The sequence below is a fragment of the Mustela putorius genome, unplaced genomic scaffold, assembly GCF_011764305.1.
Source record: "Mustela putorius furo isolate JIRA1106 unplaced genomic scaffold, ASM1176430v1.1 tig00000127_pilon_pilon_pilon, whole genome shotgun sequence".
Lineage (NCBI taxonomy): Eukaryota > Metazoa > Chordata > Mammalia > Carnivora > Mustelidae > Mustela > Mustela putorius.
In genome coordinates this window covers 2,545,922-2,565,450 of record NW_025421288.1, presented here as the reverse complement: position 1 = coordinate 2,565,450, position 19,529 = coordinate 2,545,922, and the positions used below count along the sequence as shown (strand labels likewise).

General features: G+C 35.7%; 1 protein-coding gene across 1 annotated transcript; it reads right to left on the bottom strand.

The window, feature by feature from the left end:
* Positions 1 to 17,465: 17,465 nt before the first annotated feature.
* LOC101681073 (olfactory receptor 4P4-like) lies at positions 17,466 to 18,401 on the bottom strand. The gene has a single exon (XM_004782172.2). The coding sequence runs from the start codon at positions 18,399 to 18,401 to the stop codon at positions 17,466 to 17,468; it is 936 nt and encodes a 311-aa protein (XP_004782229.1).
* Positions 18,402 to 19,529: the final 1,128 nt, after the last annotated feature.

The following is a 19,529-nucleotide window of genomic DNA, read 5'->3' as shown; positions in this document are numbered from 1 at the left end:
ATATTTTACATTTGCTCAGCTCTTCTTTGATTTATTTCATTATTGTTTTATCACTTTCTGAATGTAGATCTTGCACATATTTCATTAAATTTATATGGAAATAGGTTTTATTTTTTTAATTTTATATTTCATTTTTTGATTGCTGGCTATTGATTATGCATGTGGACAGTGTATCCTCTGAACTTGCTAAACTCATTTACTAGTCTCAAGAGGTGTTCATAGATTCTCTGGAATTTTAATATAGGCAGTTGTTAAAAAAAATATATAGGCAGTTGTTTTGCATAGAAATAAGGACAGTTTTATTTGTTCTTCTACTATGTATGGCTTTTGGAGGGTCTTTTACATTAGCTAGGACTTTCAGAACAATGTTGAATAATTAGTGGTGAAAAAAAGACTTTTTTGCTTTGTTCTAGAATACGTTAGTCTCTTACCATTAATTATTGTATTAGCTATTGGTTATTCATAGATATTTTTATTAGGCTAATGAAATTCATTTTGTCCCTAGATTTATGAGGATTTTGATCATAAAAAGATGTTGAATTCTGTCGAAATTTTTTTTTTACATCTGTTGATATGATCATATACTTCTATTTCTTTGGTCTATTAATATGGTGAATTACCCTGATTGTTTTTCAACTGTTGAACAAAGCTTGCAGATGAACACCACGTCGTTGTGATGTATTAGTTTTTATTGTTGTCTCTGATTCATTTTGCTAAAATTTTTTATGTCTGTGTACATGGGAAATAATGGTCTTTCATTTTAAATCCTCACAGTATTTTTTAAATAAATAGATAGTTATCAAAATATATTATTTGTTATGTTCGTATTTTCTAATGAAAAAATTTAATGCTGAGTGCTGTTTTTATATTAGCCTGTTACCTCACAGTGAGGCACAGTGAAAATTGCAGAGATGAGCACGATAGGCAGGTAGATCTGGGTTCAAAGCCCAGCTCTGCAAGAAACTGTAGGTTTTCTTAAGGAAGTCACTCTACTTCTTCAGACCTCAGCTTTCAACTCTGTAACATGGAGATAATTATATCTACCTTTTAAAGTTACCATTAGGATGTAGCAAGAAAATAAGACTCTCAGGCATCACACAGCATGAACCACTAGAGCGAGCTGCCAATCACTATTAGGCTACCCATAACAGGCACTAACCAATATTATTGTCTTTACAAAAGAAATGACACTTCATTAAGCATTCTATCACAGCAAACTTTGCTCTTTCTTTTATTATTCAATGGTGAGAGGTAGCATTACCTTACAGTTAAGAGTTCTGGCAAACTAGTGATGAGATTTGAGTTTGAAACTTTTCTGTATTGCATGCCAGTGAGTAGATGTGGACTGAATTTCTAACCTCCCAAGTTCAGTCTCCTTACCTTTAAAATAGAGATAAGAAATTCATGAAAATTGTGTAATAAAACACTTCATATATATAAGAAATTATTTTTATCACATCAGATTTTTTTTTAACTGAATTTCTTTAGATGTATATCAGCTGAATCTCCATCAGTTTACACAAAAGCAATGTCATGGCAAAAATACCGGCAGACATCTGCCTTCTTCTGCCTGAACCTGACCTTTCCAGCCAAACAAGTGAAGTCTGCTTGTGGTTTGAATAATTGTAACTGTAACAAGAATAAGCATTCATTGTAGGTTATGTGTGTTTTCTAAGTCATGCCGAGAATCTAAAAAGGACATCTGGCTTCAACACAGTGCACGGACATGTCTGAGACACTGGCTCTCCACAGTGGACAAGGTCTGCAGCTAGCCCTCGTAGTGAAGCTGTAAAATTCTGGTCCATCCCCAGTGAGAATCCCAACATAACAGAAATGCCGAAGCAAGCATAATTTAGAAACCCTCCTTTACATCAAATCAGTATTGGGTCTGGATTAGCATCCAACTCAAACACATTTTGATGAGCCACGTAAACTGGTTTATAGGAAAGATGAATCGGACAGAAAAATTTGATAGAATCAATACTCTTGAAAGGAAGGGGCTTTACTTGGTTACTCCCTTGAAAGACAAGCTTACTTGAGGGTAACTCAGTATCATTCCTGCATTCAGGCATGAAAATGGGAGTGAGAATGGTGGGAACATAAAAGAGGCTTGATGAGTTTGCACAAATGGGAGGCCACAGTGTGGAGGCAGCCATTTCCAGGGAGAAAAAGAGTCATCAGGAACCTGGCGTTCTCCTCATGCCTCCAGGTGGTAAACCAGATACACATTTAATTTCATCAGTCCTGCGTCCTCACCCCCGCCCTGACACTGTGCAGGACATTTCTGGATTCTGAAATGGAATGTGCAAATGTGTAGTAAATAGCTCAGAAAAAAATAAAAATGAATTTCTCATCAAAGGTCAAGAAGAATGAAGTCTTTTGCCTTCTCTGTCCTTTGCCAGTTTTTCTTCTTCTTTTCCCACTTACTGACTCTCTCCTTATCTGTACCCGAGTTCCAGCTCTAGAGAGAGGCCAAGTCCAGAAATGGATTCTAGAAGTCAGATCCGGAGCATACCTGTTACCCACTTGTCTCCCAGCTGCTTCATTCCCTCCCAGCCCCATCCCGTCAGACACATGCTCTAACCATCCGACTGTCTGGACTGTGGGACTTGAGGCTGTGGGCAGCCTCCTACTGCCTTCCTAAAACCAGTCATAGTCACAGGATTGCCTCATACTCAGCACCAGAGACTGCACAAAGGTTTTCCTTCATTATTCCCAATGCTTGAAAAGACCCCGGGAGGAAATGATTATTTTGTTACTATTGTTATTAACCCCAATGTTATGTAAACTTCTATTTGGTCATGTTGAATTTTCAGCTTCCCCCAAACCCCCCCAGCACTGTTCCTTAGACTCCAACCAAACTGACTTCTCATTGTTTTCCCATTCAAGCCTTGTATTTCTTCCCCTTTGATTCTCATTTGTGGTTTCCCTCCAGTAGGCATGCTCTTCTATTTAACCTCTATCCCTTTTGAAAACTGATCTCAAACACAGCTCCTGCATGAGGACTTCTCATACCTCTCGGCCAAAAATAACATTTTCTCTTAATTATCGGAGATATTCTTATACGACCTTTAGAGACTTCCATTTGATTTTGTGCATCTCTGTCTCTCCTCGGCTAGACTGGCCATTTTTCAGGAGACTGAATGTCATGACACCGATGTCTGTGTTTGGAATTAGACACATAACACATATTTGCTCGAGGAATGTCATGTGGAGAAATGTCAACCATGAGGAGATGAACTAATCTCTGTTTGCCGTGTCTTAGACATCTGTTTCTCTCATTGATTAGCTTTTTTTTTTTTTTTTAAAGATTTTATTTATTTATTTGACAGAGAGAAATCACAAGTAGATGGAGAGGCAGGCAGAGAGAGAGAGGGAAGCAGGCTCCCCGCTGAGCAGAGAGCCCGATGCGGGACTCGATCCCAGGACCCCGAGATCATGACCCGAGCCGAAGGCAGCGGCTTAACCCACTGAGCCACCCAGGCGTCCCTGATTAGCTTTTTCTTTCCTTAATTTATCTTTTCACGCGATGTACAAACCAATATCAAAGTAAGCCCCCTACAGTATTATATTATTTTTCAAAGTACATGTAATGACTATTATTTAATGAAGGCTCTGGCTGTCTCCATAGTAATTAAGAGAGAAATCTACACAAAAACTTGCTCTGCTGTACTCAATTAATTTCCCCAAGATTAAACACATTTCAATTTAGACAAACTTGCACATAAGGAGAAATAATTAGTGCTACATCCTTTTTCCCTATCATGTGTAACACCCCTGAAGATGGTGTTTCATATAATTCACTGAAGGTATCTTCAGCTTGTTCCTAGGGCTCCATGGAAGTTTAATGGAAATCAATGACCCCCAAACTTAAATTTTTAACATTATTTTCTGATTTTAGTAAGATGTTTTTCACAAGCTGAGATGAACTTACTTATGCCCAGACTTGAAAGTATGTGCAAACATCTGCTAAGCTATTTCTATTAGCAGAAGTGATTAAAAAAGAACTGTTCAAACTTTCGTCATTATTATTCAACAAATAATTGAAGCATAGTGCCTTCCCTAAGTCAGTAAGCAGGCAAGGCAAGAAAAGAAGGTGTCAACACTTAGATGAAGAAAGAGGAATATGTAACCATGGGGTTAGAGGGATTAGATCCAAACTGGCTCTGGAGAACATGTGTCCTCAAACGGGGAATGAAACCCAGAGAGGAGAAAAGATAAGTGACAAATAATGAGTGACTGAAATGGAACAGGTAAATTTGAGGAAAACAAAACAAAACAAAACTGAGGAGTTATGGGATAAACCAAGATGGGAGGAATAAGCAGGAAATACAGAGAAAATAAAATCTTGAGAGGTTTAAATTTTTTAATCAGAAAACATAATTGTAGCCAAGGCATTTAGTAGTGGTAAGACCAGTAGCCAGAAATGAAAAGCTAAGCAAGCTCAGAGGGGGGCCAGTTCAGTGCCACAGCCATTGACTGAGGTCCTAGTAAGTTCAAGGTGCCATGTTAAGAGCTACGAGACCACTAAGACAGTAAAGAAAGGCCCTTGCCCTCCAAAAGCCTAGCAAAATGAAAAAAAAAAAAAAAAGCTATTGCTACACCACAAAATTGTGATACATGACAGATTGAGATGACTGTCAGCAGACAAGCACCCAGAGGTACCAAGAATAAAAGAAAGCTCCCCAGTGAAGGAAGTACCTACACACAGAAGTCTTGTATTAATAAGTGAGAAGTACATGTTCTCATTTTAATGGGTTAACCTGAAAAGAAGGAGTTAGGAAATAAGACAACCAAATAGGACAACCAAACCCCCACTTGGCTGTGATGCATTGGTTTCTTTTTTCTTTTTCATTTCTTCTTTTTTCTTTCTTTCTTTCTTTCTTTTTTTTTTTTTTTTAGTGGAGGTGCATTGGTGGTTCAGTACAGGTTTTTATGTCCGCATTGATAAGAATAATGGTCTTTAGTGTTCATTTTTTGATGTATTTTTACCTGGTTTTGGTATTGAGGTAATATGACCGCATAAAATGAGTTGGGAAATGTTCCTTTTTCACTTGAAGAGAATGAGTAGAATGAGTACTACTGCTTCCTTGTATGTTTGCTAGAATTCAGTACTGAAGTCATCTGGGCCAGAACTGTCCTTTTGCAGATGGTTTAACTCAATTTATTTAATAGATATAAACCTATTCAGATTATATTTTTCTTCTTTGGTGAGTTTTTGCAGGGTGTGTTTTTCAAGGAACTTGTCTTTTCAATTAAGCTGACAAATTTATGGCATCAAAGTATTCATACTATCGTCCTATTATCCTTTAACGTCTATAGAATAAGGATAATGTCTCCTCCCTCAGCCTTAATCCTGGCAATGTGTCTTTTTTCCTTTTTCTTGGTTATCTTGGACAGAGGTTTATACATTTTATTATTCTTTTTAAAAAATGGCTTTTAATTTCATTGATTTTCTGTACTTCTTTTGTGCTTACAATGTAATTGTTTTCCTGATTAATATTTATTATTTTCTTCCTCCAGCTAGACCTGGACTTTATTTGTTCTTCTTCTACTTTTCTAGAATGGAAACTTAGGTTACTGATTTTAAATTTGTTTAAAATGCAGACAGTCAGCATTTTAAATTTCCTCAAAGCACTGCTTTAACTGCCCCTCCGCATTTTAATATGATGTATTTTCATTTAGTTCTAAATAATTCTTAAAATTTCCCCAGAGAATTACACATCAATCCATGGGTTATTTATAATTGTATTGTTTAATTTCTAAGTACAAACTTTTCCAGATTTTTTTATTATTTAATTCTAGTTTCATCTTATGATGGACTAAGAAAGTGCATTGACTGATTTCTATTATTTTAAATTTTTTTTTTTTTTTTTTTTTTGATTAACATGTGTTTTATATGTTGTATTAAGTTTTTTTTTTTTTTTATCACTCAGATATTTTTATCCCCAGACAGGTCTGTGAATCACCAGGGTTAATATTCACATGACACACCAAATGTTTACAAATTTGTTAAGTTTGCTTTATCACTCAGAATATAGACAACCTTGGTGAATATTCCATGAATGTTTACATCTATCTATCACCTATCTATCTAAGTATCATCTCTCTCTCTATCTGTCTATCATCATCTATCTGACTATAGCTATTTTAAAAAAGAGGGAATTCTTGCCATTTGTAACAACATGGATGGATCTTGAGGACATTATGCTAAGTGAAATAAGCCAGACAGAGAAAGACAAATATTGCATGACCACACTCGTATGTGGAATTTTAAAAAGCTGAACCCATGGAAGCAGAGATGAGAATAGTGGTGGTAGGAAAATGGAGAGAGATATTGGTCAAGGGGTTAAAATACCTAGGAATAACCAACTGAGCCACCAAGGTGTCCCTTTTTAAAAATGTTTTAAAGATTTTATTTGTCAGAACAAACATCTAGGTATAAGATGCATAGATTCTTAGGATCTAATGTTTAGCATGGTGGGTCTTGTTAACAATATGGTATTATATATTAAAAATTGCTAAGGAAGTAGATCTTAGATGTCTCACCCCCCCCCCAAAAAAAAAGGTAATGTGAGGTTGATGGCTGGATCACCTGACTTTATTAATCATTTTTTTAAAAGATTTTATTTATTTACTTGTGAGAAAATAAAAGAGGCAGAGCATGAGCCGAGGCTGGAGGACGGAGGGAGAGGAAGATGTAGACTCCCCACTGAGCAGGGACTTCCCCCTCCCTAGTGTGGGACTTGTGGGATCATGACCTACGCTGAAGAGAGATGCTTAACCTACTGAGCCACACAGGTGACCCTGTAGTAGTCATTTTACAATGTATACATGGACTAAGTAATTGCATTTTGTATTTTAAGCTGACACAATGTTGTAGGTCAGTTCTGTCTCAGTAAAAGTTGGTGGGAAAACAGATGAAATCAAAATAAAGATTAGGGTTTAGTTAATAGTAATGAATCAATGTTGGTTTCTAAATATTGAAAAATGCATAATTACAAGATAAGATATTAACAGTGGGGAAAACAGGAACTGTACTACCCTTATAGAAGTTCTATATGACTACAATTATTCAAAATTTTCTTTTTTTATTTTTTAATTTCAAGATTTTATTTAAATTCTAGTTAGTCAATATTTCAATTTATATCATACAGAAGTGCTTTCAAAGCTATAGCCCCAATTTTTTTTTTTAAATTATACATATAACTCTGCTCACATCATCTCAAGAATCCACACAATTGACTACATTTCCAAACTCATTTTTGTAAGGTAGAATCTGTCTTTGACCAGCATGTACTTATAATCCATAAATCTTATTTCTGGCATCCATAAATGATACCAATGGAACAGTTACTCTGTGAGATATTTTCCTGGCTCCTTCATCCACATCTAGTTGTTCCTCGTTTTTAAATACAGATGTTTAGGTATGACGTTTGGCGCCATATTTTTCTCATAGGATTTTCATCTCTGAATTTCTCAGAAGATAGCCTAAGGGATCGAACATAGGAGAAATGGTAGTGTAAAATAGAGTAAATACTTTATCCTCAGGAGAAGTGGTCAGAGGTCAAAAGTAGGCAAAGATTGAAGACCCCAAAAACAAGACTATCACAGTGATCTGAGCCCCACAGGTAGAGAAGGCTTTGTGTCTTCCTTCAGCTGAGTGGTTTCTTAAAGAGAACAATGACATAGGAAAAAAATACAACCACAAATGTCACCAGGTAACCAATCCTGATTTGCAACTACAAAGACACCAGCAAAGTGGGTATCAGTACAGGTAGCTTTCAGTAAAGGGAAAATTCATAAAATTAGTGATCGATTTCATTAGGACCACAAAAGGGCCCACTGGGTTGCCATAAGAAACTGAGTTCAGGAGTGAAGAGCTCCACCAGCCCAAGCGGCTAAGACTAGGAGATTGCACCTTGTCCTGTTCATGATAAATATGTAGTGAAATTTGTAGATGGCAACAGAGTAATCAAAGGCCATGATGGTCAGTATAGAGACCTCAATGTTTCTAGAGAAGTACATGGTAAAGAGTTGTCACATGAAATTATGATAGAAGACAGATTTTCTTCCCTCTAGAAGGTCACTAGTCAGTTTGGGTGTCATAGAAGAGGTGGAGCAGTTGTCCATAAAGGGTAAGTGACTGAAGAAATAGTACATTGGTTGGAGAAAAAGAGGGCTGAGGTAAATAGAGATAAGTTTTCCTACCAATAGGGTAGGAACATAACAGAGTAAGAAGAGAACATGAGAAAATATTTGTATGTTACAATTATAAGAAGATCCCAAAGAGATGAATTCTGAGACATTCTTCTGTTTCTCCATATATTTTAGTTTGCAAATATCTGAAAAGAAAGAAAACATTAATTTGTGTAAAGAATTATCAACATGATAATAATATAAAATTTGCCCCAAAAAGGTTGGGAATTATGAAATATTCACATAAATTATTCTTATTATTTAGAATTAACTTTCCTTTTGTATTATGTATTGTATTTTACAAATCAGTTGTGAAATCTAATGTGAAATGGGTATAATAATATAATTTTTCAGCTTTACTATTAATAAGACAAATGATTATTTGAAGTGTTAGATTACCTTAAAGCAACCAAATATAACTGCTAGTTATATTATTTAGGTAACAAAAGTTTAATTTATTAAAGTTTCAACAAAAGAAAAGTCTTTTGCACATTTTTTTTAAGATTTTATTTATTCACTTGACAGACAGAGATCACAAGTAGGCAGAGAGACAGGCAGAGAGAGGGAGGGAAGCAGGCTCCCCGCTGAGCAGAGAGCCCGATGTGGGGCTTGATGCCAGGACCCTGAGATCATGACCTGAGCTGAAGGCAGAAGCTTAACCCACTGAGCCGCACAGGTGCCCCTCTTTTGCACATTTTTAACTATGGTTTAGGGTTTAGGATCAAAAAATGGAATTTCTGATAAGCATATCTGAGTTGATCTTATTTTACAGTTTTTCCTAAAAAATTTAAAGGGTTTTATATACAATCTAGACAATAAAAGTCAATAAAAGAAGATGATACAGAATGTGGTTTTAAAAGAATTTTGTTGTCAGCACTCAGTGACTATTTGTTACATTGCTGAATGTACAAAAAAGTCACAAATTTGTATGTTTTGTACCATCTTAATACTTTAGGGAATAGAGTATAAAATAGGGAGAATGCATTCTGGGAACTGTTTTATCCAGTGCACAAATTGATACCCAATGTGAATGCAAACATTTTCAAGCCTAGCTAAAATGTAGCTAGATGACTTTAAAAAGCAGAAGGCTTCTAAAGCAAAGTTCACTAGAAGCTATTAAATCCCAGGATTCACAATTTCAAAACCTATGCTTTCAACACATTTTTGCTAGTGTATATCATGTAGTGTATATCATTTAAAAATGGCCCGTATTCTGAGAAACTGATTCTACTCTAAAATATAATAAAACTCTAATTTCATCAGGGAATAAAGAAACTTAAACTGTTCATTCTATGACTTGAATTACTATAATTACTATAAGACCTCCTACCCCTAATTGTTAACAAGGCAAAAATTATTATCAGGCTCCTAGTGTTCAACAGTGAACAGTAAAGTGGAGGTCAATAAATTTGGGAGTTATTGATCAGTCTTCTTCTTACCTTATTACATCTAATGCTGTTCTTTTTTTTTGTTTGTTTGTTTTATAAATAGATTTATTTACCAAAACAAGTTAATTTAAGCTAACTGTTAAATAAGTAGCTTGGTAAACAACTTAAATGTGGTATCATAGGATATACCTAAACAATTTTCAATTTTCAATCAATGAGACACTGATCAAGACAATCTAAGTAATTCCTTGTCATCAGAAAATAATACCCTGTGGATATTGGAGGACTAGAGATGCTGATTCCCACTCAGTCTAGGACTGCATCCCATGCTTGAGAGAAGAGCAAAATGGGGGGTCCTGGAGGCCAGCAGGGAGGGGAAGCATTTTGAATCCTAATCCCAACAGAAAGAGCTTGCAACCCTCAGTTTGTTCTCTGTAGTTAAGTCTCTTATGGTTTGCTTTCCTCTCTTTTACACCTGAAAAGAATTGAAGGGAGAAGTCATAGACTATGTTCTTTTTAAATGCGCATCTCCCTCCCATTTCTGCTTCTCTGATCTGTTCCACGAATGTGGGGTTTAGGGGACTACAACCAGGATCTGGTCCTACACCAACTTCCAGGGGACACTCCATAGGCAGTCACCAAAGATCTAAGATGTTAAAGCTAAAATGTTTATTCCTGAAAATATGAACTGTGAAGTTTATGTCTCCCAATTCTATAGAGGGTCTGAATGCTGTAAGGATTGCTTTTTACAAACTAGCAAAAGAAAACCAGAAATAGGGATATGTGAGGGGCACCTGGATGGTTCAGAGGGTAAAGCCTCTACCTTTGGCTCAGATCATGATCTCAGGGTGTTGGGATCGAGCCCTGCATTGGGCTTTCTTCCCCGCCTCACTCTCTGCCTCCTTGTTTATAAAAAAAGAAAAAAAAAAAAAAAGCAAAGAAAAAAAAAGAAATAGGAATATGTGAGATATTATCAAACATGAAAGAACATTCATTTCTGTTCATTTGTACTTATGAAGTCCTAAATATCACAAATGTGCTCAAAGTTTGATGCATATTATTATTGAAAAACTGTATTTCTTGTTCCTCCTTTAAAGCTGCTTTATCTAAGAGAATATGCAGGAGAAGCAGAAGACTATGTATTGACAAATAACATACATTTATAAAGATATGTGTGACAAGTATATGATATATAAATATATATATGTAAGAAAGACTTTCCTTATAGGGTTGGGAGTAACATATGATGTTGCATTAATATTCCTGAACCTTCAAGAGCAGTCAAATATATCCTATAGACTGAGTGATGTACTATACAAAACATTACCCTAATATTTATTAAATATAAAAGGATGAGGGAAATAATAGAATAAAGCAACATATCTTAATTTTATATTATTGAATTGGCAAAATTAGTCAGAATCACGTCAAATCTAGAGAGAGGTATATATATTTTTTAATTTTTTATTTTTTATAAACATATATTTTTATCCCCAGGGGTACAGGTCTGTGAATCACCAGGTTTACACACTTCACAGCACTCACCAAAGCACATACCCTCCCCAATGTCCATAATCCTACCCCCTTCTCCCAACCCCCCTCCCCCCAGCAACCCTCAGTTTGTTTTGTGAGATTAAGAGTGACTTATGGTTTGTCTCCCTCCAAATTCCATCTTGTTTCATTCTTCTTCTACCCACTTAAGCCCCCATGTTGCATCACCACTTCCTCAATAGCCAAACTATGGAAAGAACCTAGAGAGAGGTATATTTGAAGAGTGCTGAAGGAAGGTAAGATACGTGGGACTCACAGCACTCAGTGAAGTGGTCATTAAGAATTGAGAACACAATATTGTAGTGAGATGAAAAAAAACAAAAACACACAGAATGTAGCTGATGAGGGGTATTTATTTTTGTTAAAATATCCCACTATATCACATAGTACCATGAAATAATTTGCTTAAATTATTCTGTAACATTCAATAGAACACTGTAAATTAATTATTTTATTTTTTGGCAAATAAATCTTTTCAAACCTTTCCTTCTCCTCATTCATGATCATGCAGCTGAATAATATGAATACATTTTTCTGCTTGGGTTGATCCAGGATCCTTTTAGGAAGGAAATAGTGTTTGTCACTTTCTTGTACTTCTATTTGATGATGTTGTTGAGTAACTTTCTGATTATTACTACTGTCAAGAACAGCTGGACACTCAGGAGTCCAATGTACTTCTTCCTTTTCTACCTATCCTAATCTGACATCTGCGTCTGTACTTCCATAACCCCTAGAATGGTTGTGGATGCCCTTTTTAAAGAAGATCACTATTGCTTTCAGTGAGTGCATGATACACATCTTTTTCAGTTAATTTCTTTGGCTTCCTGGGGATCTTCATCCTAATCCTCATGGCTGCTGACCACTACGTGTCCATCTGTAAGCCCCTGCACTACACAACCATAGTGAGGCGACGGGTCTGTAGTATGCTGGTGGCTATGGCCTAGGTGGGGTCCTGTGTGCATTCTTTAGTTCAGATGTTGCTGGCCTTGAGTTTACCCTTCTGTGGTTCCAATGACCAAGGTTATTGTGTCTTTGCAGCCCTTGGTGAAACTTGCCTGAGCAGACACCTATGTCATCAACCTACTCCTGGTATCCAAATTGGAGCCATTTGCCCACTGAGTTCTGTCCGCTGGTATGCTTCTATGTTACCATCTTGCATTCACTGAACACCACAGTGCTGAAGGGAGGAGAAAAGCCCTCTTCCACTTCGTTGTGGTTATCCTGTATATTTATATACACACGTCCTGCAAACACCTTCCCCATGGATAAGATGATAGCAGTGTTTTATACACTTGGAACAGCTTGCTCAACACTCTGACTGACACTCTGAGGAATGCAGGAGGGAAAGCTACCATAGAAAATTATGGAGCAAGATGTGGATTTCAGATGACCAAAGAAAGGAAGTTTCAAATCTTTTCTTCATAGTTTGGATTTGCCTAGAAGTCCATAAAGAATATGATCTTAATGTGGTTGTGCGAATATACTCCTGTTTTGGACATGAGCACTAGTTCCTTCAGGAAAATATCAATATGGACACACACCCACTGGTTGGGGTTAAGTCAGTTTTATGTAAAGGAATAGACAGCATAAGCTACAAACAGGTACATAAGGTCTATTGCCTTAGATGTGCTCCACCATTCTGTCTCTGCCTGTCTTGCCTGCCTTATCACTGGTGGTTTTGATCTAGAGCTTGCTCTGTCCCTCTTCATGTGGACTCCGGGTGTTCTCTGCTGCTCTGTACCACCCTGAATGTTTGCATCCACAGACTGGAGGTTTTTCTTCTTCCAATTTCCATTATTAGGCACTTCCGTGTTATCGTAGCTGACCATGAACCTTCAATGTAGTTGTTCTTCCTGACTCGGTAGAAAGTATCAGATTCAAATAATTATAGGAGTTTCATATTGTGAAGGACACTGTGTTAACTAATAATCTTTCTTCCAATTCTTGGGGTGATATTCTGAAATTCTTTCTTTTAAAGATTTTTTTTTTTTTTAAATTTTAGGAAGAGAAAGAGAGAGTGAGATAGACAGAAATCGCATGAGCAGAAGTGGGACAGAGGGAGACTCTCAAACAGACTTGCACTGATCATGGAGCCTGAGATGGAGATCCCTTGTCACTGAGATCATGATTTGAGCTGAAATCGAGTGTCAGATACTCAACTGACTGAGCAACCCAGGCACCCTTATATTCTAAAATCTTATGATATGTTTATCTACATTCTTCTAGAACAGTAACAGAACATGGTGAGAAAATTCATGTTTCTGAGGTAGTTCTTTGATATTAAGAAGACCTTAATGGTTGGGTTTATATGCCTAGTAGTATTCTTTTGGTAAAATCTACTTTATGCTCCTATATTGGTCCCTTCTAATTTTGGGGGTGCTAGGTTTCTTTTGAATCATACCAATTATAGTAATTTGTCTATAATATTAATTATTATAATTATAGCTTGATGACCTAAATTAAGGATGATATATTTATGTGGCAGAAGAAGAGTGGATAAGCAGTAGATAATAGTGAATATTAGAATATTAATTACTAAGACAATAAGATAGTCCCAAGGATGATATTTAGTTTTTGAAACAGATATATTTACATCACAGACATGAACTATGAATTCCTTTTCCTGATAGAAAAGCAGGTCATAGTAAAAAGAAAAAAAAAATCACTGGTTGACAAAAATTCAAGGATAAAGGAGAAGGGGTAAATAGGCGGAACATGGGATATTTTAGGGAAGGAAAACTATTCTGGATGATACTATAGTGGCGGATACATGACATAATGCATATGTCAAAATCCATAAAATTTGGTAACACCAAGAGCAAATCCTAATGTAAGCTATGGACCTTAAGAGTACTGTACCCATATTGGTTCACTAGTGGTGAGAAATATACGGCCCCGCTGCAAGATGTCAGCGAACAGAAATTGTGAGGAGCTTAGAATGTATATGGAAAATCACTGTACTTTTTGTGTAATGTTCCTGCAAATCTGAATCTGCTTTATAAAGAAAATCTATTAGAAAACATGTTAGTGAGAATGTGTCTTTCCTCCATTACAGTGCTTAAAAATAATTTATTTGAATTTTTAAACAAATTAATTATATGAGCCACACATATTGATGCTCTGAAATCCTTTACAGTTTATGCTGGTATGCTATGCTAATCTCATTATTGAATATAAAATATCATCTGTGGTTACTTCTTAAAAATTGAGGTACTCAAACATTGCAAGCATGAATTTGAATGCTGTTATACCTTATGAGGAATTTGCAGCAAAAAGCATTAGCTACATTTCACCAGATAGTCTTTAATACTTATGTTTATATGCTTTTTAATTTTTCCCTTATGTTCCTGTCTTATTACATGCAAACTTTGTCAACATTTTCACATCTATAAATGCAGAAGTGCATATAAGTCTCAACTAATAGCAACATATGCTTGGGTTTTCCCATTAAAAGGTCTAGAATATTAAAAAAAAAAAGGTCTAGAATCTGATATGGAGTAATTCTATAATCTACATCTTCAATATCTCAGGTAGGATTTTGTGTAGTAAAAATGAGTGGCATCTAAGAAGTTCTTGTCACAAAAAAGTAATTTGTAAGTATGTGTGGTGATGGATGTTAGCTAGATTTATTGCAGAGACTATTTTTCAATATATACTAGTATCAAATCATTATGTTGTTTAGAAGAAACTAATATAATGTTATACATCACTTATATCTCAATGAAAATAAAGTTTATGTTCTCAACTTATTAGACATGAAAGCCACAGTAAGAAGTCTGAAGTCATTTCCGTGAAAGTTGTTAGGTTTGTAGAATGCTAATATCTGGTTAATTTGGAATGTGTGTCTAGATTTGTAGCAGAAAATGGGGGTGCCTGGGTGGCTCAGTGGGTTAAGCCTCTGCCTTTGGCTCAGGTTATGATTTCAGGGTCCCAGGATCAAGCCCCATATCGGGCTCTCTGCTAGGCAGGGAGCCTGCTTCCTCCTCTCTCTCTCTCTCTCTCTCTGCCTGCCTCTCCGCCTACTTGTGATCTCTGTCTGTCAAATAAATAAATAAAATCTGAAAGAAAAAAAAAAAAAAAAAAAAAATGTTCTTAGCCATTGGTCAATATTGTGTGCAAATAATAATTTTGAGCACTAATAATGTTCTAAAAGAGAAATTCACACTATTGAGAAAGCAGGATAATGAAAACAAATAACAACCGCTATAAAATGAGAACTTTAAAATGAATTTGTTGTTTAAATATCTGAACTTCTATTTCACGTTCAGAGACAGCTTTCTTAGGTCTAGCTAAGTAATGAAAGAGTATAGAACATGCCTAGGAGAAAAGGTTTAATCTGACAACAGTTTTATTTCTTTGTGTCCACTTCCTCCCTTCCTGTAACAGCTCTGGTTGATTTCACCTTCTTCATCTATTTTTTTTTTTTACTTGCTCTTTATACCTGTTTGTTTCCAGCCTCCAGAATGATTGTAGCTCTTGCATTTTACTTACATATTCTAAAACACTTTCCATGTTTTTACCATCTCCCTTTTAATAAAATCCTGCTATCTAACATCTTCTCTATAATGCCATTTGCTGTGTTCCTTAAACAACCTTTATTCAAATCCTATCTCATGCAAAAAAGGTATATATATATATATTTTTTTCTTAAGCAACCTTTATTTAAATAGAATAACAAGCTTGCAAAAAAGGCCTTTCTTTTTTATTATTTATTTATTTTTTTTTTTTTGAAAATCTTTTTCAGATGTCTCTTGTTCATTCCACTTACAAGTTTTGGTATGTCTGTCATGCCATAGTGTATATTTTTAATTAATAAACTTTATTTTTTAAAGCAACTTTAGGTTCACAGCAAAACTGAGCAGAAAGTACAAAGATTTCCCATAACACCCCTGCCCCCCACACAGACAGCTCTCCCACCAGAGTGATACATCTCTTACCATCAAAGGAAGCTACTCTCACAAGTTATTATCTCCTCAAATACTCTTTTCATTAGTTTCACACTTGATGTAGTATATTTTATGGGTTTCGATATGCATAAGGACATGTATCCACAACTATACTAACATAGAGACATGCTTCCTGCTCTAAAAATCCTCTGAGTTCTGTCTATCCTTTCTACCCTCCAACTAACCTTTGACAAGCACTGATGTTGTCAATGTCTCCATTGTTTTGCCTTTCCCAGGATTCATATAGTTTCAATCATAATTGGTAGCCTTTTCAGATTGGCTTCTTTCACTAAGTAATACACACTTAATTTTCCCGGGTATCATCTTGTGGCTTGATAGCTCCCTTTTTTTTTAGCACTGAATAATATTCCATTGTCCAAAGAAATCACAATTTATTTATCTATTCACCAATGGAGGGAGGTCTTGGTTGCTTCTGAGGTTTGACAATTATAAATAACCAGTTATAAACATGTATATGCAGCTAAAATATGCTTGCAAAATGTACTATAATTTTCTTTTGTTGGTTGACCATATCTTAATTTGTCTTTTGCTAAGTTTTTTGTTTTTCTTTTTTTCTTCTCCCCTCTCTCTTTCTCTATGGCAGAGAAAGTCTTCAGTTCTGGATCCATTAACTTTCCACTTACCAACTGGAGATAGGTAGGGATTGTCAACAATTACACTTATTATTCAGTCCCTTAGGTTTTATCAGAAATGTTTTATATTCTGGTCAATGGTGGAAAAACAAGTAATTGTGTTTTTAGCAGCCTGAATTATTGACTCTTGCTCTGTCTTAACTAGGTATTACTATTATTTTTAATACGAATTCAGGAGAACTGATCACCAGGAGCTGATCTAAAACAGGTTCTCTTGTATGGACTTCTTCATTGTACAGCTGATTTCTGAATGCCCACAGAGGAAGTAGAAATGAATGTGCTATCATAAAGATACTTGTGATGATTTAAAGTCATTATTTTAATTTTAGATTTCAACTTCATCACTAGTGAAGAACATGTATCACGATGAGAACTGGCAAATAAGCCCAAGATTTTTAATAGAAGTATCATTAAAATTGTTTTGTCTTTATGATTCACTAACCAAATAGTGTTGCTTTATTTGATTTGGCAGTTTTTTCTACAGGTGATGCTAATCACACCTCCTTAATACTCTATAAAACTAAGTTTTCAATTAATCCTGGTATGTGGGAATTAGGATTCATTTACCTATCCCTTTAAATTTCTTTATATTTCCACTTCTTTTCATGCATTCTAGTCATGATAGCTATGGAATATAAAGACTATGAAATATTTCTTAGCTCCTTTAGTCACATCAACACCCCCGCCCTTTTTTTTTTTTTTTTGTAAATTTTCTTAGTTTGCTTGAATTAATTGCGTACTTCCTTTGAAAATAATGTTTGACACAGAACTTTCCTCATGGCATTTTTCATCTCTGTATTTCTCAGAGTATAGATTAAGGGGTTGAACATAGGAGCAACGATGGTGTAAAATAGAGCAAATATTTTGTCCTCAGGGAAACTGGCTGGAGTTCGAAGGTAGGCAAAGATCGAAGGCCCGAAAAATAAGACGACCACAGTGATATGAGACCCACAGGTGGAGAGGGCTTTGCGTCTTCCCTCAGCTGAGTGATGTCTTAGACTAAACAAAATAATGACATAAGAAACAAACAAGACAACAAAGGTAACTAAGGCGACCATACCTGAATTGGCAACCACAAGGACACCAGTGATGTAGGTGTCAGTGCAGGCAACTTTCAGCAGAGGGAAGATATCACAAAAGTAGTGATCGAGTTCATTAGGACCACAAAACGGCAACTGGATTGCCATCAGTAATTGAGGAAAAGAATGGAGAGTCCCACCAGCCCACGCAGCCAAGACTAGGAGATGGCACCTTGTTCTGTTCATGATAAGCAGGTAGTGGAGAGGCTTACAGATGGCAGCATAGCGATCAAAGGCCATGGCGGTAAGAATGAAGATCTCAGTACCTCCAAAGAAGTGCATGGTAAATAGTTGTAACATGCAATTACCATAGGAGATGGTTTTTGTTCCCCCTAGCAGGTCACCAATTAATTTAGGTGTAATACTAGAGGTATAGCAGATGTCCATAGAGGATAAGTGGCTGAGGAAGTAGTACATGGGTTGGTGGAAAAGAGGACTGCATCGAATGGAGACAAGGATCAGAAGGTTTCCTGCCAGCAGGGCAATATAACAGAATAAGAAGAGCACAAAGCAAAATATTTCTACGTTCTGGTCATATGAAAGTCCTAGAAGTATGAATTCTGAGATGTTTCTCTGCTTCTCCATATACTTAAGTTTGCTATATGTTCCACACAAATGAATATGTATCTGAAGGAAATAAACAGAAATTTGGTGAAAACTTAATAGTATGAACACAATGAATAAAGTTTACTAAGAGTAGATTGACATGAATATTATATTAATATTAATTATTCTTGATTTCTTAAATTAAGCTGCTTTCTTCTGTTTCATTGTGTTTGATTCTCTAGAAGTATTGTGGAACAATTTTATAATGGGAATGATTATGCATGTTACTCAGTTTTACTGATAATGATCTTAAAAATATTTAAATGATATTTTGAAAATGAAAGACTATTCATTATTAATTATATTAGTTAGATAAGAAAGAAGATTTGTAAAAATTCTGCCAAATCAGAAAATACTTTGTTGTATGTATCTTTTTTTTTTTTTTAAGATTTTACTTACTTATTTGACAGATCACAAGTAGGCAGAGAGGCAGAGAGCGGGAAGCCTCATGTGGGACTCGATCCCAGGACCCTGGAATCATGACCTGAGCTGAAGGCAGAGGGTTTAACCTACTGAGCCACCCAGGCATCCCTGTTGTATGTATCTTAAGTGTGTGTGGCTAATACATGAGGTCAACTTTCCTATTTTCACTCTTTTCTGGTCAAATTCCATGAATCATCTGGCACTGAAACCTCAGGAAATGCAAACATACCAGTCTGAACTGCTGAAGCTTAATTTGTATAAAGCACACTCTTTTTTGCTATATGACCAAATATTGCCAATGGGTCATGGTAAACCAATGGAATCGCTGTTATTTTATAAAGCAAAGAGTGGGGGAAAAAACTATGCAGCAAATAGAGAATGTCTATTCATGATGGAAATTGTGGAAATAAATTAGCAATTTCATTCATTTTCCCTAGCTAAATTTCATGTGTTAAAGAGAATTTTAAAAATGTACATACTGTTATTGATGTTTGCGATGACAGTCATTAAAGGATAGATAAAATTGTTCAGTTGCTCATGTGTTTCAATAGTGCCTATGTGATGCTCTTGTCAAAAATTTCATGTGTTTGTATAAATCTAAGGAACTAGTGTCAAAAAAGGGGATGATACAGAAGGTAACTTTAGTCAAACTTAGTGGTCAGGTTGCACTCAGCGATATTTGTT

Excerpts from the sequence above, each read along its gene's own strand:
- LOC101681073 (XM_004782172.2), bottom strand. The coding sequence starts at position 18,401 with ATGGAGAAGCAGAGAAACATCTCAGAATTCATACTTCTAGGACTTTCA.